The sequence below is a fragment of the Fundulus heteroclitus genome, unplaced genomic scaffold (genome assembly GCF_011125445.2).
Source record: "Fundulus heteroclitus isolate FHET01 unplaced genomic scaffold, MU-UCD_Fhet_4.1 scaffold_41, whole genome shotgun sequence".
In the NCBI taxonomy this organism is placed as follows: Eukaryota; Metazoa; Chordata; class Actinopteri; order Cyprinodontiformes; family Fundulidae; genus Fundulus; species Fundulus heteroclitus.
The window spans coordinates 323,796-349,540 of record NW_023396824.1 but is presented as its reverse complement, the minus strand read 5'-3'; the positions used below and the strand labels follow the sequence as shown (position 1 = coordinate 349,540).

Here is a 25,745-nt window from a genome sequence, read left to right as displayed (position 1 = left end):
CAGGCGCACGGTTTACTGGTCGCACTGTCGAAGAACACACCAACCTTCAGCTCAAACGATGGCTTGAGAGTCTATGGCTTAAAAAGACTGGAAAACGAACCGAGTTGATGAACGGTAAGCTTTGTTTTTTTTCCTGCGCGGCGATCAGGGCGGCGTCGGCCGTTTTTTTTTTGTTTGCAATCACCGTCCAGGAATCGGTATATGTTTAATGTTTGTCTCATTTGAAATGTTTTTGAGTAGGCTATCCTGGTAGCAGGCTATCATGTTAGCGCCTGCTACCATGACAGCCTATATGCGATCATGGTAGCAGGCGCTTCTTTATTAACATGTCGGTCACCAAAATACTCTTACCTTGACTTGATGTCGCTGGAATTGGGTCAGGATGTTCCTCGGTTGTGCCCTTTCCTCCGACAAAATGCTTGCTACATATGTAGGCCGACCGGACCGGTGTACCAAGAGCACACAGTTCTCCTTGGCACTCTTGAAGTTCGGGAAAGTAATGGACAAAACATCCTTCATATGCGGCCGATCAGCGTACCTCGAGTCGCTGTTGCACGTTCCATAGCAACAATGTTTAAAAACCATGGTCTTAGAGTTGGAAAAAGCAGTCGTTTTAACGAGTAAAACCTAGGCTAACGCGCGTCTCTTTTACAGCAAAACAGCGGCGGGTTTCCGGAGTTTGCCCCACTGCGTACCACGTGATGTGACGTCATCGTTACGTTACGTTTCTAAAAATAGCTCGTTGGCGGTACCCCATTATGGTGACCCCCCCCACTTGGGATTGTTGGGTGTGAGTGGTATGTGGGAATGTGTGTACCATGTTTTTTTTTTTTTTTTTGGTAAGTCTGAGTGGTGAGTGGGGCACTAGGGAGGGATGGTGTGAATGAGTTTTTTTTTTCTCTCCAGGTATGGGTCCGGTCCGCTACCTCTCCCAAGAACATCTCAAGTCTCCGATAGGTGCGGAGCCCATCCCCCCACGTCCTGTCTCCCTCCGCTGCGCTGGCGGGCACCTTGGCCCTCTGGCGCGTTGGAGGTCCTCGGGTTTGGGGCGGGTTCCCGGGTGGGGGCCGGCCCATTCCTTGTGGCTGCTTCGCGGGGCCTGGCCCCCCGGGGGTCGGCCGGGGCCCCCGCCGTGGGGGCGGGGCGCCCCTGGGGCCTCTGGCCCTTAGGGCCCATGGCCGGGACCACCTCAGCGCGGCTGGCTGCCGGTGGGGGGGGGGGGGGGTTGCAGATTTCCTGTGTTGGCCCCTCTTGGGCGCCTTGCTTTGGGGGTCCCTTTGGGAGTCCGGGGTTATGGATCCCCTGACCCCTGCCTCTGTGCTCGGGGAAGGTAGGCCTTTGATTCTCCACAACCACTATCAAGCTATTTCCTTCTGGATAATTTTCACCTAAACTAGTGCACTCTCACAAACTCCCACAGGTGCAGGGTTCCAGTTATTAAGGGTTCCAGTCATGAAGAGTTCACTTATATACAGTAAGCCTGTAATTTATTTATTTATTTATTTTCTTTCACTTTCTTCTTTCAAGTATCACTTTACGCATGTCAGCTTAAATAATAATACATATGATTTAGCAATAGCATCAAAGTGTTACTCGATTGTATCTGTTGCTTTATGTCTGTTGGTTGTGCTGTTCTTTTTGTGTCTCTCTTTCCAGGTCATGGAGCAGACGGAGGACGTTTTATCATTCTCTCCCTTTTATCTCTTCTTTCTTTCACCTCTTCTTTTTTTTTCTTTCTCTTCTTGTTCTTCCTTTACACTCCTACTTTCCCATTGAGGCCTCAGCCCTCCTCTACGCTGTCGTCTGCTGGGCCCCTGGCAGCGCAGAGCGGGACAGAAAGAGACTGAATAAGCTGGTGAGGAAGGCCACTTCTGTCCTGGGCTGCACTCTGGACTCAGTGGAGGAAGTGGCTGTAAGTGACCATAACTATAACTGCAACTGTAATAACCAACATGTAACTGTGACCATAACTGTAATAAGTAATGTGCAATAATCTATTTACTACACTGTACTATAACTCGTGCAATAATCCTGAAAGAAGTGACTTCCGCTGCTATCACCAACTGAATATATGTCAATACATGTATGTATATATATATATAAGTATATAACGGTGAATGTACATATGACATCATCTGCCTATTCTGATTTCTTTTGTATTTTTATTCTTATTTTTTTCTTGATCCACTGTATATAGGAAGATACACTGTGTATAAGTGATGCATCTTTTCCTACTTTTGGCACCTTCTTCTGACTATTGACTATTGAGCCGATGTGACGAGTGAATTTCTCCAACGTGAGATCAATAAAGCCTATCTTATCTTATCTTATGACGAATCCGGTGACGTAATTTGAGATATCTTGAAAGGAATTTTGCCTAGTTAAAATGTAATTGAAGATATCTTGAATTATTATTCTTCCTAGTCAGAATGTCAATAAAGATATCTTAAATTACCATTCCGGATAGTAAAAATGCATTTAGAGATATCTGGAATGTAATTACGGATAGTCAGACAAAACCAAATTTATGTTAAAACGGCTTGCCATAGTTTCCCAGTATCAATCAAAACTTAAATCTTGTGTTCCAGGCACGCACGCACATACGCAATACAAAACAGCCAATCAGGAAGAGGGAATGCCGAATTTAGGGCAGCAAAACCAATGAGAGTGGAGTTAAAGGGGGGGGTGTCTACCTTGTCAATCAAAGGCCAGGCGCGCTAGTGATCCCCACTTGCACACAGCAGCGTTGAAATGACACCATGGGAACGCCGAGCGCTTCAAACAGAGGCAAACAAGATTGCAATACAAACATAAAAAAGTTAAAAAGTTTCAACATGTTAGAAGCCAAGGAATAAAATGTGTCTTAAGGCGAGTTTTAAAACTTGACAATAAAGGGGATCTTCTAATATGGAACGACAAAGCCTTCCATAACTTAGGAGCAGCAACTCTAAAAGCTCTGTCTCCTCTGAGCAGGAGCCCAAACCTGAAGCTGCAGAAGGTGACCAGACACCAGAGGACTCATTGGTCAGGTAGAGGACACGCCTGCAGGGGTCAGCCTTCATTCACCTATACCAGCCTCTTTCTCCTACTTATCAGAATCTGGATAAAGTGATGCAGAGACCTAGACATGAATGCAGGAAACCAAAAGTATTCACTTCTGATACACTGGTGTCAGGTTCAAACACCTAAAACATTCATTAAACAACAAAGAGAAGAAAAGACAACAGATGTTCCATTTTTTTGCGAGGAGAACAGCAGAGATGTGCTCAGTTACAACTCCTACTGCTCTGAAACACACCCTGCACTTCCTCTCTCTTTATTGTGTTTAGGGAGGTCCCTAGTTACAAAAAGCCGTTAAAATGTGACCTTCAAGATAATACAACGCCGTTCACACAGTTCAGTTCCTGGAAAAAGAGTCATATCTCTGCAGGCCTTCAGCAATAATAAGAGAGACAGTTGAAACACATAGTATAAGGTAAGATGAAGCATGGTATATGTTCCAGTAAATAAATGACAATACTGATAAACACAAACACAATAATACATAAGAGATATTAGTCATCTGAAAAACACTTTAATATCTGAATAAACTCAAACCTTAAAACCTTTTTATAGTAATGGCTCAAAAGTTACCACAAACCTTTAATAATAATGATGAGCCGAACTCTGAATATACAGGCTGCTGGCCTTTGTAATTTATCATGTGATATTATCTTTTGTCGCAAAACTCTTTGCACGAGTCACAGCTCATGTGAATGCCTTTATATCTAAAGCTTTTTCCACATGTAACACACGTGAAAGGCTTCTTGTCTGTGTGAGTTTCTAAGTGACATGCCAAATAAGCTTTTGCTGCAAAACCTTTTCCACAAGTTTCACATTTGAAAGGTTTCTGTGTGGATTCTCATGTGATCTATCAAATGCTTTTTTTGTGCAAAACATTTTGCACAGGTCTCACATTTGAAAGGCTTCTCACCTGTGTGAGTTCTCATGTGAACTATCAAATGCGTTTTTTGTGTAAAACATTTTGCACAGGTATCACATTTGAAAGGCTTCTCGCCTGTGTGAATTCTCATGTGAATATTTAAATAGTCTTTTTTTCTAAAACCTTTTCCACATGTAACACATGTGAAAGGCTTCTTGCCTGTGTGAGTTTCTAAGTGACGTGCCAAATGAGATTTTGCTACAAAACTTTTTCCACAAGTTTCACATTTGAAAGGGTTCTCATCTGTGTGTATTATCATGTGACGTGTCAAAGTACCTTTTCTTTTAAAACTCTTTCCACAAATCCCACATGATAAAGGCTTCTTGTCTGTGTGATGTTTCATGTGTTGGACAATTAGACTTTTTTGTGTAAAACTTTTTCCACAAATCCCACATGAGAAATGCTTCTCGCCTGTGTGATGTTGCATGTGTCGGACAATATGATTTTTTTGTGTAAAACTCTTTCCACAAATCTCACATGAGAAAGGCTTCTCAACTGTGTGAATTCTCATGTGAACATTTAAGTGGCTTTTAATTTTAAAACCTTTTCCACATGTAACACACGTGAAAGGCTTCTTGTCTGTGTGAGTTACTAAGTGAAGAGACAAACAATCTTTTCTTGCAAAACTCTTTTCACAGGTCACACATTTGAAAGGCTTCTCACCTGTGTGAGTTCTCATGTGAATTTCAAAATTAGCTTTGTTTCTACACCCTTTTCCACAACTCACACACATGAAAGGCTTCTCAGCTGAGTGAGTTATCATGTGAGTTTTTAAAATCCGTTTATGTCTAAAACCTTTTTTGCAAATCTCACATTTGTAAGGCTTCTCATCTGTTTGAGTTTTGAGATGTGAGTTTGAGATGTGACGTGTCTCGTCTGTGTTTTTTCTCATGTGATGTGCCAAAGTAATTCTACTTTTAAAACCTTTTTCACAGGTCATGCATGAGAAAGGTTTGCCGTCTGTGTGATGTGTCATGTGTTCGACAATTTGCGATCTCTGTGTAAAACTCTTTCCACAAATCCCACATGAGAAAGGCTTCTCACCTGTATGAATTCTCATGTGAATTTTTAAGTAGCCTTTGTATCTAAAGCCTTTTCCACATGCAACACATGTGAAAGGCTTGTTGTCTGTGTGAGTTACTAAGTGACTTGCCAAACGATTTTTTGTGGCAAAACTCTTTCTACAGGTCTCACACGAGAAAGGTTTCTCACCTGTGTGAGTTGTCATGTGAAGTATTAATTCGCTTTTGTATCTAAACCCTTTTCCACAACTCAAACATGTGAATGGTTTCCTAGCTGTGTGAGTTCTCACATGACATCTTCTATCACTGTAACTTTTTCCACAGGTCAGACATAAGAAAGGCTTCTCACCTGTGTGAGTTCTCATGTGTTTTTTTAAATTGCTTTCATGTCTAAAAATTTTTCCACAGGTCACACACGAGAAAGGCTTCTCACCTGTGTGAGTTCTCATGTGAAATTTTAAATGGCTTTCATGTCTAAAACCTTTTTCACAGGTCAAACACAAGAAAGGCTTCTCGCCTGTGTGTATTCTCATGTGAAGTACCAAATAATCTTTTCTTCTAAAACTTTTTCCACAGGTCACACAGGAGAAAGCCTTCTGATCTGTGTGAGTTGTCCTGTGACATGCCAAATAGTCTTTTCTTTTAAAACTCTTTCCACAGGTATCACATGAGAAAGGCTTCTCACTTGTGTGAATTTTCATGTGAACTTTTAAATCGGCTTTCAATCTAAAACTTTTTCCACAGGTCAGACACGAGAAAGGCTTCTCACCTGTGTGAATTCTCATGTGATCTTTTAAAAAGCTTTTCAAACTAAAACTTTTTCCACAGTTCCGACACAAGAAAGGCTTCTCCCCTGTGTGCATTGACATGTGAATTTTTAACCCCCATTTCGCTGTAAAACCTTTTCCACAAGTCACACATGAGAAAGGCTTCTCACCTGTGTGAATTCTCATGTGATTTTTTAAAAAGCTTTTCAACCTAAAACTTTTTCCACAGTTCCGACACGAGAAAGGCTTCTCCCCTGTGTGCATTGACATGTGAATTTTTAACCGCCATTTCGCTGTAAAACCTTTTCCACATGTCTCACATGAGAAAGGCTTCTCCCCTGTGTGAGTTGTCATGTGACTTGCCAAACTCTGTTTATGTGGAAAGCGCTTTCCACAGGTCTCACATGAGAAAGGCTTCTCACCTGCGTGAATACTCCTGTGAAGTTTGTAACTGCTTTTATAACCAAAACTCTTTCCACAGGTCTCGCATGAGAAAGGCTTCTCCCCTGTGTGAGTTCTCATGTGAATTTTGAAACTACTTCTTTTGGGGAACTTTTTTCCACAGCTCAGACATGAGAAAGGCTTCTTAGCCTCATCTGTTCTCAATGCATTCAAGTGACTTTTTTGAGAAAAGTTTTTAGAACCAATTTTACAAGGATATATATTTTGGTCAAAGTGAGGTTTCTTATTAGTTTTTGATTTAGAAATTTCAGCAGTGCCTTTCTGTTGTTTGGTTTCCTCACATTTCTCATTTTGCTTCTGCTCTTCTCTCTTTTTTCCTGTCTGCTCCTTGTTTCCTTCCTGATCCTGGTTCTCAACTTCTGGCGAGGCCTGAGAGATGAGTTTGTTTGTGCTAACTTCTTCTTCACTGGGGAGTCTTTGCACATTAGAAGGAATAATTAAAATGTGGTCAGTTTTGTGTTGCAGCAAAAACTGCTTTTCAGCCAGACTGATGTAGAGTTGCCTCTCTTCCTCTTCAAACTGTTGATGTTCTTGTTCCTTTTTCTCCTTATTTGTCTGCCCAGGTTCTGGTACCTCTTCATCTAAAGTGGAGTTTCCCTGGTTGCTGAGCTCAGTCTGAACTCCATCGTCTTTACAGACACAATATTTTTTGGAATCTGGAAAGAAAAGAGAAAAGCTCATAAATGTGAGTTAAATTCAGCACCAATTCATGAAACATGTCATCTCAAGACACTTTTCCAAAGTCAAATACAATTGGATTATAAAGTTTGGGTCAGAGTATACAGATTGGTCAAAAAATTTCCTATATAAGACAACCAGTTGTTTGCTTCAAAGTCTTGACAAGCAGCATTCCCTCCTGAAAGAGCGTAGAGCTACAGGGAGAGTCGTCTGCATTGTACATGGCTTTGCAGCAATCCCTCATACTGAGCAAGCATGAAGCGACAGTGGGAAGAAAAAACACCCATTAACGGGAAGGAAAAACCTCCAGCAGAACCAGAACCAGGCTCAGTGTGAACGGTCATCTGCCTCCACCCACTGGGGGTTACAGAAGACAGAGCAGAGACACAAGACAGACAAAAAAGCACAGAAGCAAACATTGATCCAGTAATCTGTTCTACATTAGATGGTAATAGCGGGTGATCTGTCTTCTCTGGATGATGTCACAGTTAACAGAACGCCAGACCAGGTGTACCTACTATGAAGAAAAAAAAGGAGAGAGAACCAAAAGGTTAAAAGCTGAAATGACGACAAGTAACGTAAAATGGGGTACCGCGCACGTGACGTCACCGTCTCAAGAGCAACGCCCCTTTTGCCGCTTAGGTAGGGCATACAGGAGAGAACGCACGGATAACCCAGCTATTACAAGCGCAACAGAACCAGCGATATGACCGACTTTACAGCCGTTAAACTTTCCCAAGACGATGTCCCAGGCACACGGTTTACTGGTCGCACTGTCGAAGAACACACCAACCTTCAGCTCAAACGATGGCTTGAGGTTCGAGGGCTTAAAAAGACTGGAAAACTGGCCGAGTTTATGAACGGTAAGATTTTTTTTTTTTTTCATGCGCGGCGATCAAGGCAGCGTCGGCCGTTTTTTTTTTGTTGTTGTTTGCAATCACCGTCCAGGAATGGGTATATGTTTAATGGTTGTCTCATTTGAAATGTTTTTGAGTAGGCTATCCTGGTAGCAGGCTATCATGTTAGCGCCTGCTACCATGATAGCCTATATGCTGTCATGGTAGCAGGCGCTACTTTATTAACATGTCGGCCACCAAAATACTCTTACCTTGACTTGATGTCGCTGGAATTGGGTCAGGATGTTCTTCGGTTGTGCCCTTTCCTCCGACAAAATGCTTGCTACATATGTAGGCCGACCGGACCGGTGTACCCACCGCACACATTTCTCCTTGGCAGTCTTGAAGAAAACATCCTTCATATGCGGCCGATCAGCGTAACTCGAGTCGCTGTTGCACGTTCCATAGCAACAATGTTTAAAAACCACGGTCTTAGATTTGGAAAAAGCAGTCGTTTACCGAGTAAAACCTAGGCTAACGCACGTCTCTTTTAAAGCAAACCAGCGCCGGGTTTCCGGAGTTTGTCCCACTGCGTACCACGTGATGTGACGTCATCGTGACGTTGTGTTTCTAAAAATAGCTCGCGCGCGGTACCCCATTGGAAAACAGTAGAACTGTAGACCCCGATGTCCACCAATAGCCTTATCCTATAACAGCATAACTACAGAGATAGCTCAGGGTAAAACATGTCACTCTAGATTAGATGCTTTTTGCATCTAATCTATTAGCAAATGTATATGTAAACAATTGGTACTGTAAATGAACAGTCGGCATTGCAAATCAATATTCCAGTCAAGGTGAGTAGTGCAAGATGCATATAAACAGTTGTTACTATAATAACAGTCAGGAGTGCAAGTAACAAATAACAAAATGGAGGTAGGTGTGAGGAGACAGAGGAGAGTCGATCAGTATATGAGGGCAGTGGGATCAGTGAGGATTAGAGTTCAATAAAGAGACAGCTCTAGGGAAAAAGCTGCTCTTTAGTCTGCTGGTCCAGAGGCACCAGAAACGCCTGCCGGAGGGCAGGAGAGAAAACAGTCTGTGGGCTGGGTGAGAAGAGTCCTTAAGGATGCTGCGGGCTCGATGTAGGCAGCATTTCCTCTGGATGTGAGAGACAGCAGGCTCAATTTGTGGCAGCGGCATCTGATACTGGCACTTCCCGTGGCAGCTGGAGGTAATAGTGGCACTTTTGGTGGCAGGTCCAGCTACTAGTGGCACCTCCAGTGGTCGTGGCAGCTAAGAGTGGCACTTCTGGTGGCAGCGGCCCCTAGTAGTGGCAGTTCCGGTGGCACTTTCACTGGCATGCGACTGACAAGAAGGAGTCACGGCTGTTGCCGCATTGTTGTTACTGTGTGTGGGTAAACAATTTGTTATAGATGCCTGTTAGTCTATAACTACTTCCTAATAATCATGTTTTATTGATATTATTTTCAATAAAAGCTTGTGGAATTTTTGCCATCGGCCTGCCACAAAGTGTTACAACGCCGGCAGCCCAGCTGCTGTAACTAAAGGCAGGTCCTCTGGCACCTTGTGGCAGCTGCAGTGGCATGCAGCTGCCACAAGGTGTCACTAAAACAGCAGACCACCTGCTGCACTTCTGTTGCAAATTATGGGCAAATGCTTTGATTTTGTGGTTATGTAATACCTATTCTATATTTACTTTCAATTTACTATCATATGCTCAATTGACATAATTTAATAAAGATTTAAAACAATGTAATACATTTATAAGGTGACTGTATGAGTGGTTTGACTCGTGATAAGAAAACAAATGTGGTGATATAAAAACATCACGTGAAAACACGCTGGCACACTTTGGAGGTCCGTGGCCGTTGGGTGCCTTTCAAAGCACTTCATCATGATGGGAGTCAGTGCAACAGGCCGGTAGTCGTTGAAACAGGTGTCCTGAGGTTTCTTTAGCACGGAATGATGGAGGCAGACTTGAAGCATGCTGGCATTGTGGCTTGGTCCAGCGAGATGTTAAAAATGTCTGTGAGGACACCAGCCAGCTGACCTGCACACTCCTTGAGCACCCGCCCAGGTATGTTGTCGGGGCCTGGGGCCTTCCGCGGGTTGACTCTCCTCAGAGTCTTCCACACGTCGGCAGTGTCAAGGCAGAGGACCTCCTCTTCCTGATGGGGAACAGCTTTCACTGCTGGAGTGCTGTTTAGTGCCTCAAACCTCCCAAAGACGTTATTTAGTCCATTGAGGAAGTCAGCATCAACCTCACCCACCGGGGGGGAGGGCGTGTTGTATTCAGTGATCGCCCGGATGCCTTTCCACATGCTCCTGGTGTTGCTGGCGTCATGGAAAAGCTCCTGGATTTTCTGACTGTGGTTCCGCTTTGCTAGCCTGATGGCACGGTTCAGGTTGGCTCTCGCTGTCCTCAGTGCCTCCTTGTCTCCAGACTTGAAGGCTGAGTTCCGTGCTTTTAGCGCTGACGGACCTCCACAGTAATCCAGGGTCGTTGGTTGGCTCGGGTGATGATGGTCTTGGTGGTGCTGACGTCCTCAATGCATTTGTTGATGTAGGCTGACACAGTCATGGCGTACTCATCAATGTTGATCTTGTCCTCATAAGTTGCAGCAGCTTCGAACATGTCCCAGTCAGAGCACTCAAAACAGTCCTGGAGCGCCTCCATTGCTCCCTCCGTCCACACCCTCACCTGCCTCGCTGTTGGTTTTGCTCTGATCAGCAGGGGCCTGTATGCAGGAATTAGCATCACAAAAAGGTGGTCTGAAGAGCCCAGGTGGGGGGCGGGGGGCTGCTCTGAATGCTCCTTTAATGTTTGTGTAAACTAAGTCTAGAGTATTCTCTCCTCGAGTTGCAAAATCCACGTGTTGGTAAAAATGAGGGAGAACAGTTTTCATATTTGCCTGGTTAAAATCCCCAGCATTGATATAAACTCCCTCTGTGTGCAGATTGCAGCTCAGAGATAGTCCGATAGAGAACACCCATAGCATCTTTAGTATTAGCGCTGGGAGGGATGTAAACCGCTGTGATGATAACAACAGTGAACTCTCTAGGCAGATAAAAAGGTCTGCAGCTAATAATCATAAGCTCAATGTCCGGAGAGCAGAAACTTGTGACTAATCTAGCATTTTTACACCAGGTATTATTGATGTAAACGCAGAGTCCGCCCCCTCGGGTCTTACCGCAGAGTTCTGTGTGTCTGTCAGCGTGGAAAGTAGCTAGCCCCTCCAGGCTAACGGCGTTGCCGGGGATTGATGATGTGAGCCATGTTTCGGTCAGAATGAGAGCGCAGCAGTCCCTGAACTCCCTCTTTGCAGAGAGCTCGAGTTGTAAATGGTCCATTTTGTTGTCCAGTGAGCGAACGTTGGAAAGCCAGATGGATGGTAGCGGCGGTCTGAATGGGTTAGCCTTTAGCCTCGCTGCTAAGCCTCCTCGGCACCCGCGCTTCTTCGGCCGGCTACACCGCTTCCGCGTCGCTCTCCTCCGGCGTGAGCTGCTCATCGAAGCCGCCGCTTCACAGGCCTCCGGGGCTGGTCTCCGTAGGACGCCACAGTCACGTAGGCAGTCGAGCGTGGTATTTAAAAGTCCAAAAACACAACTTGATCGTAACTCCAACAGGCGCTCGCGGTCAAGTACTGATCGGCTGGGTAGATGAGTGGTTTCCAGCGAGTTTGGCGGCATTTTTATGCAAAAAGTCCGCGAGTTGGTACAGAGCTGTGTTCGGCCGCTGCCGCCAGGGGCGCCACCGGAAGTTTTGTGACCGCCACCGAAAGTTTTATTAGGAGAGGAAACCAAGATGTTTTACTTTTCTTAACGAAATATAGCAATGGTATCGTTACATTATTGTTCAGTTTGTGGGTTAAAACTGAAAATGTAACACTTGCTAGGGCGATTGTAAGGGATTGCTATGTCGGTTAAAACTCGATTGATCACTCAATATAACACATTATGAGAAAGAAAATGGCTCTGTGGTCATTTTCAGATTTGTCACCAAAATAAGAGCTTTACGTTATTAGATTGTCGCATGTCTGTCTGCTTAAACTAAAAATCCACCTTCCTGAGTCCATCACAGTTGTCTGCTGTTTTTTTTTTTTTTCTGTTTTAGTAGCTAGACCCGCATGAATGGATCATATAAAGCGGATTTCACGTGTGACCAAATGAACACTGAATAAAAGTACAGCCAAAATTATCAGATAAGATTTTAATTTAACCAAAAGCCATATAGATATATTAACCATAATAAGAAAACGCGATATTAAAAATATAACAATATGAGGAGTTAAAAAAATCTATTTTATTTTATTAGAATGTGAGGTTTAAAAATATTTAGACTTCACAACGCTGGAGGTTAAAAGTTGTATTGATTTTAAACACTCTCCTGACCCAGGGGATACAAACTCTGGTAGGGATAAGTCGTTTGGCACGACGACACCTGTGCTATCCTAGCTCAGCGGGTCTTGCCAATATCACAGTAAATTGGGCATTATTAAAGTATTTCTGATTCTGAAAAGACTGGGCTATTTCTGCCCTTCGACAGCTGGAGGTCAGTACCAGCACCCTTCGCAAACCCAGCAGGGATAAGAGTGCCGGAAAATGGATGGATGGATGGATGGATGGATGGACTGGGCTATTTATTTTCCTTTGCCATCAAGATCTCAGCCAACTGGCACCAGAAAATGCTATTATTGGGCTTTCTTCGTCTGGAAACACATGCATACAACACCTTACGGGCACAGCCATGATGAACTGGTTGAACTCGCACAGCTGACAATACAGCGATCTGTGATGATTGTATGTGCACACGGTAAAAAATTGGGCATATGGACCATGAGAGAAATCACTAATTTCCGGGAAGGTGAGATGTTGAGATGTGTGTGCGAGACATTACTTCACGTGTGTAGGTGACTAACACTAGAGGCCCGTTTATACTACACCTAAAAACCGAGCCATGCCGAGACCAGTCCGAGCTTGGATCAGTTAACCAGGCCAAGCTGACCCGTTTACACACCAAGCTTATCTCGGTTCCTTGGTTGCCCCTCGCCTCCTAGTGGCGATCTGCGGTACTACCGCTCTCTGAGATTGGAGGCGGAACCAGAAAAACAAAACCGCAGCGCCCGTAACATTCGGGATGTTATGCTTGATATTCTGTTTTTTTTTTTGTTTTTTTTTTCCCTTCTTTTTTTTTCTTGATTCCTGCAGGGAGAATTTCAAATTATATGGACACTACAATGGGAGAGTAAAGGAAGAACAAGAAGATAAAAAAAGGAAAAAAAAGAGAAGAGGTGAAAGAAAGAAGAGATAAAAGGGAGAGAGTGATAAAACGTCCTCCGTCTGCTCCATCACCTGGAAAGAGAGATGCAAAAAGATCAGCACAACCAACAGACATAAAGCAACAAATGCAAACGAATAACACCTATATGCCATTGCTAAATCATATGTACTATTATTTAAGCTGACGTGTAAAATGAAATCTGAAAAAAGAGAGTGAAAGAACATAAATAAATAAATAAATTACAGGCTTTCTGTATATAAGTGAACACGTAATACATGGAACCCTGCACCTGTGGGAATTTTTGTTAGAGTGCACTAGTTTAGGTGAGAATTATGCGGCAGGATATCTGCAACCCCCCCCCCCCCCCCCCCAAGGAAAGAGGAGAGACGACCCCGAGGAAATCCCCCAGCCACCGCAATGCCGACGCAATGCCGACGCATCCAACACTCACAAGAGGGGGGTCACCCCAATTCAACTATACTTTATCAAGCATAGTTCTGATATTTCGGTGTTTGCGGAGAGTCAGGGGAAGAAGGCAACCATTGGTGAATTTACTTGAGAGAGTCGGCTTTTAGGAAGTGGATGAGACAAACGAACGTCTACTAAGGATTTACAGACGCCGGAAACAACGACAGACGCTGAGGTTCATCACACTGCTAAGCAGAATCATCTCTGGAAACCGTGTGGCACGGTAAGGAAGCTAGTATTATTATGAATGTCTGAAATTTGTCTGAATGGAGTGTGAATCGGGACGTGCAGCCAGACACGCCGGGAAACCCGCTGACAGTCAGCTGACTGTAAGGGGATGACGCGGTCTGCTCATGCGGTCTTTATCAAATAACCGGGATAAAAAAAACAGTCCGAGACCTGCTCAGGAACTGGTCTGCAGTTAGCGCGGTCCGGTTCAGTCTGCTGACCGTTTACACACAAGAGTTATCTCGGTTACCGAGCTCGGACTGGTCTCGGCTCGGTTAAAAAAGTGCAGTGTAAACGGGCCTTAGAAGTCCCAGAGATACGACAATTTTTGTCAGCCTCCAGTCTTCCCAACAGTACTTCACAATACATGAATCCCTTTTCAGATGTAAATGCCCCATTAGCCCTGTCGTTGGAGAACCATTCCACCCCCTTTAGTTTCGGTTTTAGCTCAAACCTCTCTGTTGACGAGTGTTTTACCTGAGAGCAGGGGGGGGGGGGGGGGAAATCATATTTGTAATTAAATATAACTAAGTCTACATCATCAGTGTCGCCAACACCGGAATGATTTCAGACAGCGGAGCCACCAGCGCAGCGATCAGCTGATAACTGATCTGTACAATGACAATAGCTGCATGAGCTTGAACGCTGTAGAGAGGGAAAGCAAGAATATGTACAATAATGACCATCTGCCCTATTTACTAGGGGGAAAATATAACTCTAGTCACTTCAGCGAGATCTCTCCTCCGCTGCAGCACGGCTTTGCCGGCGCTCGCGATTTCCAGCGCAAAGACGATTTTGCGCTGGAAATCGGTTTCCATAGGTTTCAAGACAAGAAGTGTCCTCCAAAGCTTCCTCTGTAGGGTGGATCTTGATATTCTGATGACCATCAGAGACTGCACAGTCCAGCAGGGTCGCAGAACAGAACAGGGCTGGAAAATGAGCTGGTGGCTTTGATTGCAGTTCTGTTTATGAAGGCAGCACAGGGGAGTGTTGGTGCTATGCGGGATTTGTGGTCCAAAGACTTTGGGAATTTACACATCAAAGCCACAATGCCTTGAAACCGGTTTCAGGATATAATGAAATATCTGCGCTTTGACAACAAAGACACTCGTTTGGAACGTGTGTAAACGGACACATTTGCTGCTATTTCAAACATCTGGCAACAGTTTGTACAGAACTGTGTGTTGTCCTACAGTCCAGGGCAACATATTACTGTTGATGAGCAGTTATTTCCATCAAAGGTTCGTTGTCTGCAATACATTGCATCCAAGCCTGATAAATTTGGAATTAAGTTTTGGATTGCAGTGTATCTGGACACAAAATAAATGTGTAATGCTATCCCCTATTTGGGAAAAGATCCCTCCCGCCCCACAGGAGAAAGGCTGTCTGAGAACGTTGTGAAACTGATGGAGCCATTTATGGAGCAGGGCAGGACTGTAACTATGGACAATTTCTTCACGTCTCTGTCTCTGGCCAACAGGCTCCTTCAGCAGAACACAACGCTGCTTGGCACCATGAGCAGATGTCGGCGGGAGCTACCAGCAACAGCAAAAGAAACTTCAGGACGCTAGCTGTACTTTACACAGCTGTTCACATCTGGAAGTGCCTTACTGACAGTGTATGCAACAAAAAAGAAGAAATCTGTTTGTCTGCTGAGTACCATGCATCAGCAAGTGGAGATTGGGGAGACTCAAAAACAGAAACCAAACACTGTTATTGACTATAACCACTTGAAATGCGGTGTGGACATTATGGACCAGAAATTACGGACTTACTCAGTGTGTGCAGGAACATGCAGATGGCCCTTGGCTGTCTATGGAAGTCAATTTGTGTCGCTAAGATCTGAATTAAAAATACCACTGAAATTTAAATGTATGTTTGTACTTACTCTTTCAGTGTTAAAATATATTCAGAAAACCTTTTTTAACCCAAAAATAACCATTATCATTATTTCTATATAGTTGAAATTTAATTTGTTATTTTCAGTTCAAGCTAAAAATTCACATTAATATTTCAAAGTGATTACATTTTTAAAACCTATTTTTCAGTTTAATTGTTTAGTGTTAAAAAAAATCTGCATATAAAAATATTCAACCTTTCAAATTTCAAACTCAATATTTTCAGCCTCCTGAGATTCTTCTTGCTTCATTTCACTGTCTTAAATTCAGTGTAAAAAGGGAAGGTTACTGCAGGTCACAGACGGATTGTGTCCAACACCCAGCCGACCTGCTTCAAATCCTCCACCATCATCCCTGTTCCCAAGAAGCCAAGGACCACAGGACTTAATGACTTTAGACCCGTCGCTCTGACCTCTGTGGTTATGAAGTCCTTTGAGCGCCTTGTGCTTTTACACCTTAAATAAATCACCGGTCCCCTCCTGGACCCCCTACAGTTTGCCTGCAGAGCCAACAGGTCTGCAGACGACGCTGTCAACCTGGCCCTTCACCACATCCTCCAGCACCTGGACTCTGCAGGAACCTACGCCAGGATCCTGTTTGTGGATTTCAGCTCTGCCTTCAACACCATCATCCCAGCTCTGCTTCAGGAGAAGCTCTCCCAGCTGAATGTGCCCGACTCCACCTGCAGGTGGATCACAGACTTCCTGTCTGACAGGAAGCAGCAGGTGAAGCTGGGAAAACATGACTCTGACTCCCAGCTCATCAGCACTGCTTCCCCCCAGGGCTGTGTTCTTTCTCCTCTGCTCTTCTCCCTGTACACCAACAGCTGCACCTCCTGTCATCAGTCTGTCAAGCTCCTGAAGTTCCTGACGACACCACTCTCATGGGACTTATCTCTGATGGTGACGAGTCCGCCTACAGGTGGGAGGCTGACCATCTGGTGACTTGGTGCAGGGAGAAAAACCTGGAGCTCAACGCTGTAAAAACAGTGGAGATGGTTGTGGACTTCAGGAAGAACTCAGCCCCAGCTACCCCTATCACCTTCTGTGACTCCACCATGGACACTGTGGAGTCTTTCTGCTTCCTGGGAACTACCATCTCCCAGGACCTAAAGTGGGAGCTGAACATCAACTCCCTCACCAAGAAAGCCCAGCAGAGGATGGACTTCCTGAAGAAGGCAGCTGAAGAAATTCAACCTGCCAAGGACAATGATGGTGCAGTTCTACTCCTCCATCATTGAGTCCATCCTCACCTCCTCCATCACCATCTGGTACGCTGGTGCCACCGCTAAGGACAAGGGCAGACTGCAGCGTGCATGGCCGCGGGAAGTGGGGGTGCTGCAGCACCCCCTAGTGGCGAGAGGGAGATTTTTATAAAATGTATTAAAAATACTTTGCACAATTTCTAAATTTCTTATGAATATTTTGGGAAATGATTTTGACTTTTTTTAAACTTTACTATAATGTGTATTTGGATTTTAATTTAATTATTTTGAGGTCTAATCAACACAACTTCACGGAAGTTGTCATGGCAACTTCAAGCAAGCTAGTGCTCGCCGACTAAAGAGGTATCCCGCTCGCGGCAGCAGACTAGTAAGTGTACAGTCTATAGGAAATATCGTACGGAAACGCATTTCGGATTTTTTGGGAAAACCACCACCAGTGAAGAAGAACACTAGGTCCGCAACCACAACAACGTAGAGCAGCTGGAGTAAGGAGACTGTCCGTCCGCCTCCGATGGCAGTTTCACCCGCATTGACTGTCGCGGCACAGAAATTACGGCCGCCATCTTGGGGCAGTCGACCTGTACGCCTCCAGGACTCTGAGGCGTGCAGGAAGATTGTGGCTGATCCCTTCACCCCAGTCACAGACTATTTCAGTCACTTCCCTCTGGCAGGAGGCTGCGGTCCATCAGGACCAGAACCTCACGCCACAACAACAGTTTTTTCCATCTGCTACCGGTCTGATGAACAAGGCCAAGAGCCGCCTGTGACACTGGACACTGTCTCTCTCCCCCGTTCAGGACTTACAAGCTTCTGCGTTACATTAACGCACAGTTTACTGAGTGGATACAGCTTCTGTATATATATATATATATATATATATATATATATATATATATATATATATATATATATCCATTTTATTTTATTTTTTGTCAGCACCATCAACACCAAGTCAAATTCCTTGTGAGTGCAAACCAACTTGGCAATAAACTTGATTCTGATTCTGAATCCCGTTACGTTTTCTTAGTAATGTGGCGTGACGACCGCACTGAAATAAAACTCGGAGGCAGTCATGTAAGCTAACGCTAACTGAGCGGTGAGTTTATTGCTTTCATTTTTCTGTAGTATTGCTTTTCTTTGCACATGAAAGTCAATACATGGGGTGTGTCTCACTTAAAGGGGTCCAGCCCAAGATGGATTCGACCCAGGTGGGCCGCGTCCTTTGCATACCCTAAAAACCATAGTGGCTGGCTGTGAATTAGAAACTTGGAACCTTCTAGCCTTGGCAGCACACCCGTTGCCTAGCAACCGTGACAGTGTGAGCCACAGCTGTGACAATTAGCTGAACTAATTAATGTCTGGTTAATGTTCAGTGATTTTTATGTAAAATAAAAACTTAAAATTAACTGATTACAAATTTTATTTCATTAATTTGTTACTAAACGTTTAGCAACTTCACCTCCAAAACCTCTTTCTTTAAAATAAATATTTGCTTGTAGAGCAAATATCTCTCTCCCATAAAAATTAGGCTTGTCTCTTCTCAGGAAGGCACAGAGCTTTGCTCTTGAAATTAATGGCGTCTTTTCTTTTTCCAAACTTGTGATTTTCTTTCGGTGTGATAAAGATGCAGTAAACTACCGTGCAGATGTTTCCTCTGCCATTAGACCGCCGTGGCACTCGCTGCCAAATACCGGCGAGTCTGCACACTGCAAAAAGAGAACTAAAAATAAGTAACTTTTTCTAGGAAAGAATGTATTTTTCCTTGATTTGAGCAGGAAAAAAAGTTTATTTGCCAATAGAATTAATATTTTACCCCTAAAATAAGATAATTATATACCATGCACTTGAAATAAGATGATGGAGATGAATTGTTCTTATTTTAAGTGCAAAAATCTTATTCCATTGGCAAATAGTCCTATATCTGCTCAAATCAAGGAAAAATACTTATATTTAAAAAAAATCTTACTTTTAGTTCTATTTTTGCAGTGCACTGATGCAGCCCCTGAATTAAGACACACCCTTAAACTTGATTTAAAACATGGCTTTGGGTATCAGTTTCTGGTTTTTTTAATAGCAACTTAATTTAAATTCTTTTTAGTTTAGGGTACCAAATAATTGTTGTGGCAACATTTCCAAAAATTGTAGAGTGATTGGACTGGCAAGTGAGAGCCACACCCAAACTATTCATGACTGAGAGGATGACATGAAGAAGTGGCCTCATACCGTACGAGGACATTTTAACCTGTTTGTGTCGTCACTTGGTGCAGACGGCTCTGCAGTGCAAATGTTCCCAGGCGAACCTCCACAGTGGAAAAGTTGGCTTGGTGTTAATAAATAGCTACAAGGATAACCTGGTATTCATGGAGGCTGATGTCCATTCAAGCCAAAGCAAGTCCGACGTTCACTCTGCTGGATCCTGACTGCATCAACCGGCTCTCCATCCATCTCTCATCCACAGCTCTTGTACACGGTCGATGATTAAAACACTCAAAGTACCAAGTAGCTGCATGAATCACTTTTTAGGCAGCTAAACAAAGACAGGAAGTGAGCGACCGGGAGCCTTGCACAAAGAGAGTCATCTCACTGTGTCTGTATTTCCGTTGATAATAGGCTGGATAAGTTACAGGGAGGGAGCGTGTCACTATCGTCTGCATACACAACTTTCTCCCTGCCTCCATGTCTGTTCCCCTTCCTCTCCTAAATAAACCAGAGGTATAAATAGATTCACGCGCTGCGTTATGCTGGGCTCACAGTGACCCCACAGTGATCAACCTTTGTATAAATACGAATGGAAGCTTCCAGCTGGTCCCGTGCCTCAATGTTTTTCTCATTAGCAGTAAATGCTGTAAAATCACTACAGATGACTTCCATTGTACTTCACATGGGTCTGATAGACCGGACTCTGACTCTGAGGACCGTTGGTATAAAATATCTGATGAAAAAATAGCAGCTTGCTGACATGTATTGGAACAATCACACAGCAGCCCTATCTGTGAACCTGACCTTTGAACAAATCTGTCTTTTTCGAGTTTATGTCCTTTCTGGGTATGACAAGTTACTGCAGGGCTCAAATGCCAAACTACTCTGTCATTGGACCCAGGCCAATGACAGTTCTACTTTGGACAGTGTCTTTGAGGAAATAAAACATGAGCAACAGCAGCAATGACCAGCGCAATATTGAATTACAATCAGAAATACTTTAATAATCCCAGAGGGAAATTGCTGTTTCAGTACAACCGCCATCACAAACATTTCAGGGGGAGATGATTTACCGCCGTATACGGTGCCCACATGGCGCTGCCATTACTCCGTGGAATAATAGAGGCCACAAAAAGGAAGGTGGGAGAGAAAAAAAAACATAACTCATACTTTATCCTATAACAGGATACAGTTTGATGTATCAAAAACCTCCTGCACAAAAAGCACAAATAAAACGAGACACATATAGCAGAAGGTAAACATTTGAGACTAGTCACGTGTAAGTTCATCAGTTTTATGAGCATCAGTTATGTGTGTCTGTTTGGGTGAAAGTGTTTATATTTCCGTGAACACTCTCCAGAGGCCATTGTCCTTGATGTTATCAGCCCGCCAACAGTTCAGAAACAGCTCTCCAGAGCTCCTTATCTGCTATTACCCCTCCAACCATTCTCCTGCTATTTGCTTCGTCTGTGTCTTTTGTGCCATTTCTTCATAGCAACCGAAAGCTCTAAGGCAATTATGGATCTCGTCAGCTGGTCTCTCAACGCTATTGATCAAATTTTTTCAACTGGAAAGCAAAGGACCGGGGAGCGTGCCTGTCCCGACGGAACTTTTTTTTGCGGGATACATCTTGGACCCGTGGCAGAAATGGTCCACGGTGTGCCTCCCAATTCTTTCTGTTGAGGACGTAGAAGATGTCTACTTATTCGGATTTACGATACTTGGATTCCTCTTTTTTGGCCTTGGAGGATATTTAATGTATCAGCACCTTCAGAAGCTGCTGGCGGTCAATATGGCCTTGATGAGACTGCCAGCAGCAGTCAACGCGATCACGAGGTCGTTGAATGAACAAAACGGACGGCTTGATAAGCTGACTGCGGTGGTGGTACAGAGGTGAGATGGAATAAAACCTGGAAGTGTGAACGTTACTAGCCCATCGATTGGATTATTGGAATATTGGATCCTGGAGCCAGCGGCGAAAAGACTCTAAGGCTGACAGAAAAGTTGGTGTCAGCTTGTTCCCATAACAAATCCTGTTTTTCAAATCGGACTCCCCACTATCTAATTCTCCCTGGTTGTTATGGCGACATCGCACAAATATGGAGGAACGCACCTAACGGCTGCGCTGATGTAGCAGCGGCCGACTGGCTGCGTTCCTGGCAACGCAAGGCCTCAGTCAATCATTCCCCCAAAGTGTGTGTGATGGACGGTTGTACTGGAACTGAAATTTCGATTGCAATGCAAATTGCAGTTGACAAATAAAATTGATTGATAGACAGACAGACAGACAGAAAGATAGACAGATAGACAGATAGATAGAGAAGGCAAAGTCCAAATATGTTATTTGTTATGAGGACAAGCTGCTCTGACTTTCCTGTCAGCTTTAAGTCTTTTGCTGGCTCCTAATGCTGAAATCCAATTTTCCTGCGCTTCACTTCCAGATTTTATCCCATCTCCCTTTGAGTTCAACCACTGAAGCCAGTCTGCGTTCCAGCACATCCAGCTTTTCGGCTCTGCTCCTCCACCTTCCAGTACTGTCCGTTCACCGCCTTGGTGAGCGCGTCATATGCAGCCAGCAGCCTGATCAAGGCCAAATAGCTACCGACATCCGCTGTATTTGCTGATACATCAAAAATCCACCAAATCCAATAAGTAGAAATCCAAGTATCCTAAATCCAAACATGCAAACGTTTCAAACGTCCAAGAATGACAAAGTCGAAAGACACGCCGCTTTCCATCCAAGAATTTAGGATGTAGCCCACAAAATGAGTGAAATCAGGACCGGATGGGTCCCCCTTTTGTTGCCTACCCGTCGCAACAAAATTGACTCAATTCAATTCAATTTTATTTATATAGCGCCAAATCATGAAACATGTAATCTCAAGGCACTTTACAAAATCAAGTTCAATCATATTATACAGATTGGGTCAGATTATACAGATTGGTCAAAAATGTCCTATATAAGGAAACCAGTTGATTGCATCAAAGTCCCGACAAGCAGCATTCACTCCTGGGGAACCGTAGAGCCACAGGGAGAGTCGTCTGCATTGTACATGGCTTTGCTGCAATCCCTCATACTGAGCAAGCATGAAGCGACAGTGGGAAGAAAAAACACCCATTAACGGGAAGGAAAAACCTCCGGCAGAACCGGGCTCAGTATGAACGGTCATCTGCCTCGACCCACTGGGGTTACAGAAGACAGAGCAGAGACACAACAAGAGAAACAAAAAAGCACAGAAGCACACATTGATCTAGTAATCTGTTCTACATTAGATGGTAGTAGCGGGTGATCTGTCTTCTCTGGATGATGTCACAGTTAACAGAACGCCAGACCAGGTGTACCTTCTATGAAGAAAAAGAGAGAGAACAGAAAGTTAAAAGCTGAAATGACGACAGTCATTTCAATGTAATACAATGCAAAACTGGAGAACAGTAGAAATCAGTAGAGTGAGAAAATTAGACCCTGATGTCCTCCAGCAGCCTAGGCCTATCACAGCACAACTATAGAGGTAGCTCAGGGTAACATGAGCCACTCTAACTATAAGCTTTGTCACAAAGTCAAGTTCAGTCATATTATACATATTGGTCAAAAATGTTCCTATATAAGGAAACCAGTTGATTGCATCAAAGTCCTGACAAGCAGTATTCACTAGAATAGAGCTAGCCTCGTGAGACCATCCTGATCTCACACTGCTCTGGAGATTTTTCTCAGAGGAAAAGATGTTTTTGCTCTTCTCCCGACTGGTTTCGGCAAGAGCTTGTGGTTTTGTTTTTGTCGTCGCTGTTAGTACGTCATATGCTTCGTTGATCTGATTGGTTTATTTGGCCCGTCTTTCACCAACATAGGCCTATCAGCTAACCAGTATTTTCGCCCCTTCCCAAAATTACTTCAACCGAAGGTTTCCAGATGGATATGCGGAGCAAATCCACCTGGCTTCGTCAGGTTAGCGTAGAGCTACAGGTCAATAGCATTAAGAGACCAGCTTACCAGATCCATGTTTTTCAGAGTGCAGGTGATATGAAGAAAGTGCTCAGAAAGACAAGACATAGCAGCAGAAGCAGGAGGGGGGGGGGGGTGAAAGCTGGAGAAGAGAGAAAACACGACCGACCTCGAAGAGAGACAGATAAGAGGGTCCTGTCATACAGGTCGAAATGTACGTTAAAGAATGTTAAAGCTACATCTATAGATGGCACTAATGCATGTAGCAAAGCTTTAATGCTGCACGGGTGCAGAGCAAACCTGTAAGTTTACTGTAAAGCCTTTTATCTGGCTCTTTTGGTAAAGTTTTGCCATAACTGGTCCTTTTATCTTTGAACTGAAAGTTGGTGGATTTTATTCCTGTCTAATGCATTTCTGTTAAAATGTTTGAATATGAAGCAGTCTAAAATTCTGCTGTCAGAGATAATGTGCTAAAATTGATTGAATGTGTCACAGTTTACACTGAAATAGAAATGTTTCTTGCTACATTTTTAGGAAGACTTAAACTTATTTAACCTTTAGAGTTTATTTTACATAGCAAAACAATGTGCAAGAAGACTTTCTATTAAATGCAAAGTTTTTATTTTTCTGCCACATGACAACGATTTTGATAAAATCTTCTTATAAATTCTCTCTAAAACTCATCAAATGTTGTGAAAAGCAGCCCAACTTTTAACAACCCGTCCATCTTTTAAACTTATTGGGTTAGCAGCTAATCAAAACCACATAGCCTGGGCTTTAAAAGCTAAAATGATGAATTTGTGTAAAGAAGGAACAAGTGGTGCTAATGTAACACGGGGAGGTGAAACCCGGACTGTGACAGAGGACGTGGCCCTAAAGCCAACTGGTAGACCTCTAAAATATCAAATGGCCTAGGGTCTCCCAATTAAAAGTACCCAGGTAAGTCTGGCTGAAAACTATGAAACAGAAATGGTATAGAAAATATATTTTATTTACAGATTCTTTTACAACATTAAAAATAGACTTTTTTAATCCAGTGTAAACCCAATAAAGCACAGGAGCCTAGGACAATACTAGAGGAAATCTGAGACTTAAACATAAATAACTACAAACCAGATTAGTAGCAACACAAACCACAAAATAATGTTAGATAACCAAAAGAAAAGCAAATCTCAAATTGCATCACCCAGTCCCATAAAGCTGTGCCCAATCAGCTAGTTCAGAAAAACTAAAAAGAAACCTGCACTATTGTTCTGGTTCTGTATTGGTGGTGCAGCAACTCCGGCTCTAAACAACTACCTGTTACCCAATTAACCTAGAGCATAACAAACAATGCACCTGGGTGAGAGCATAATATGCAACAGCAGCAATCTGAAATACCCAAAAAGATGAAAATAAAATGTCTGCTGACAATAAAGACATAAGGAAAAATGAAAAACTGGTACGTTCAGATGCTGCAGTAAAAAGACACTGAAATGGTTCCAGCAGCACAAAGATCCAATATCCCAATTCTTGGTACGGCAGCCCGACTTACACAGCGCCAGTGGTCATTCAGTTGCGATCCAACTACACTCCTAGCTTGGCAGGCACACCTAGTGCCTATATACACACACTAATGAGCCCAATGCTGCAAACCAGAAGAAGATGGGGAAACAGGGCATAGATGCATTCAAGGGCCTGAATTATGTGGGAATTTACAGTCACTCCATGTAACCACTGTTCTCAACCAATAAACCACCCGGTTACACTAAGAACACAGTTCCTAGGCTTTAGCTACTAAAGAGAAAGAAGAAGTGGTGAAAAGTGTAAATTGTCCTTTAAAGGAGCTCAGCAGGCCTAGATTAATGGATGCAAAGAACTATTGTTGGTGTAATAAAGCAGAAAGAAGAGAGCAGATGTTTTCTTGTTGTGAGGCCCTGGAGAACTGATGGCAATCTCTCCATGATCTCCTGGCCACATCCATCAACACAGAGCTGAATAATGTGGGGGGAATAAATGTGCTAGAGCTATTTCTGGCAGCTCTGATTGGTTGATGGATCATTGTGTGTGAATTTTAGCAGCTCTTCTTTGTTCTGATGAGCTTCTTTGATCAAGAAGCAGAAAGAAGGAAAGCCGTTGGTGAAGCAGCTCTTTCTGTCGGATAGCGAGTTCAGCATGGAGCCAAACAACTTTCCTCTGATCAGTAAAACCTTAGTAGCTTAGCTGCTGTTTCCTACCTATTCGCTGTAAGATTATCAGGGGGATCCGGCTGAAATCCAGCAGTCTGCGCTCATCCTCCATCTCTTCCTCCGGCTCCACCAAGACTTCTTTCAACTCCGTCAATCTTTCTTCAGCAGCACTTTCTGCTCGTTGCTAATCTCTCTCTGGGGCTCAACTCAACACCTTTTCACCACAAACTAGTGGTGGGCGGATCGATCCCAGCATCGATGCTATCGACACCAACGCTGCAGGGGAAACTGAACAATACTCGTTTAAAAAGTTCCAGACTTTTTATTCTCTCACCGCAGCAGCTTCTCCACAGTCTGCGCCCCACCAGCACTTTGCTCCTCCCCCTCCCCTCTCGTCACGGTCTGGCATCGTCACGTGGCTCAGCAGCCACAGCCAATCAGCACGCAGGCTCAGTCTGGCCCCGCCCACTTGGCTCTGCGCTGCTGCTCAGACCATAGACATCATCAACAACAATGGGGCAGGTTTGTACGTCAACGTCACCGCCATATTGTGTGTGGCAGAAAGTA

General features: G+C 43.8%; 2 protein-coding genes across 2 annotated transcripts in view; one reads left to right on the top strand and one right to left on the bottom strand.

Moving 5' to 3' along the window:
• The window catches only part of LOC118560255 (protein NLRC3-like), a 943,592-nt gene that overhangs the window by 745,941 nt on the left and 171,906 nt on the right, over positions 1-25,745 (top strand). The window lies entirely within an intron of this gene.
• LOC110367781 (zinc finger protein 721) lies at positions 3,231-25,557 on the bottom strand. Its single transcript, XM_036131159.1, has 2 exons — positions 25,227-25,557; positions 3,231-6,889 (listed from the first exon to the last, which is right to left on the bottom strand). The coding sequence occupies exons 1-2, from the start codon at positions 25,288-25,290 to the stop codon at positions 3,873-3,875; spliced, it is 3,081 nt and encodes a 1,026-aa protein (XP_035987052.1). The 5' UTR covers positions 25,291-25,557; the 3' UTR covers positions 3,231-3,872.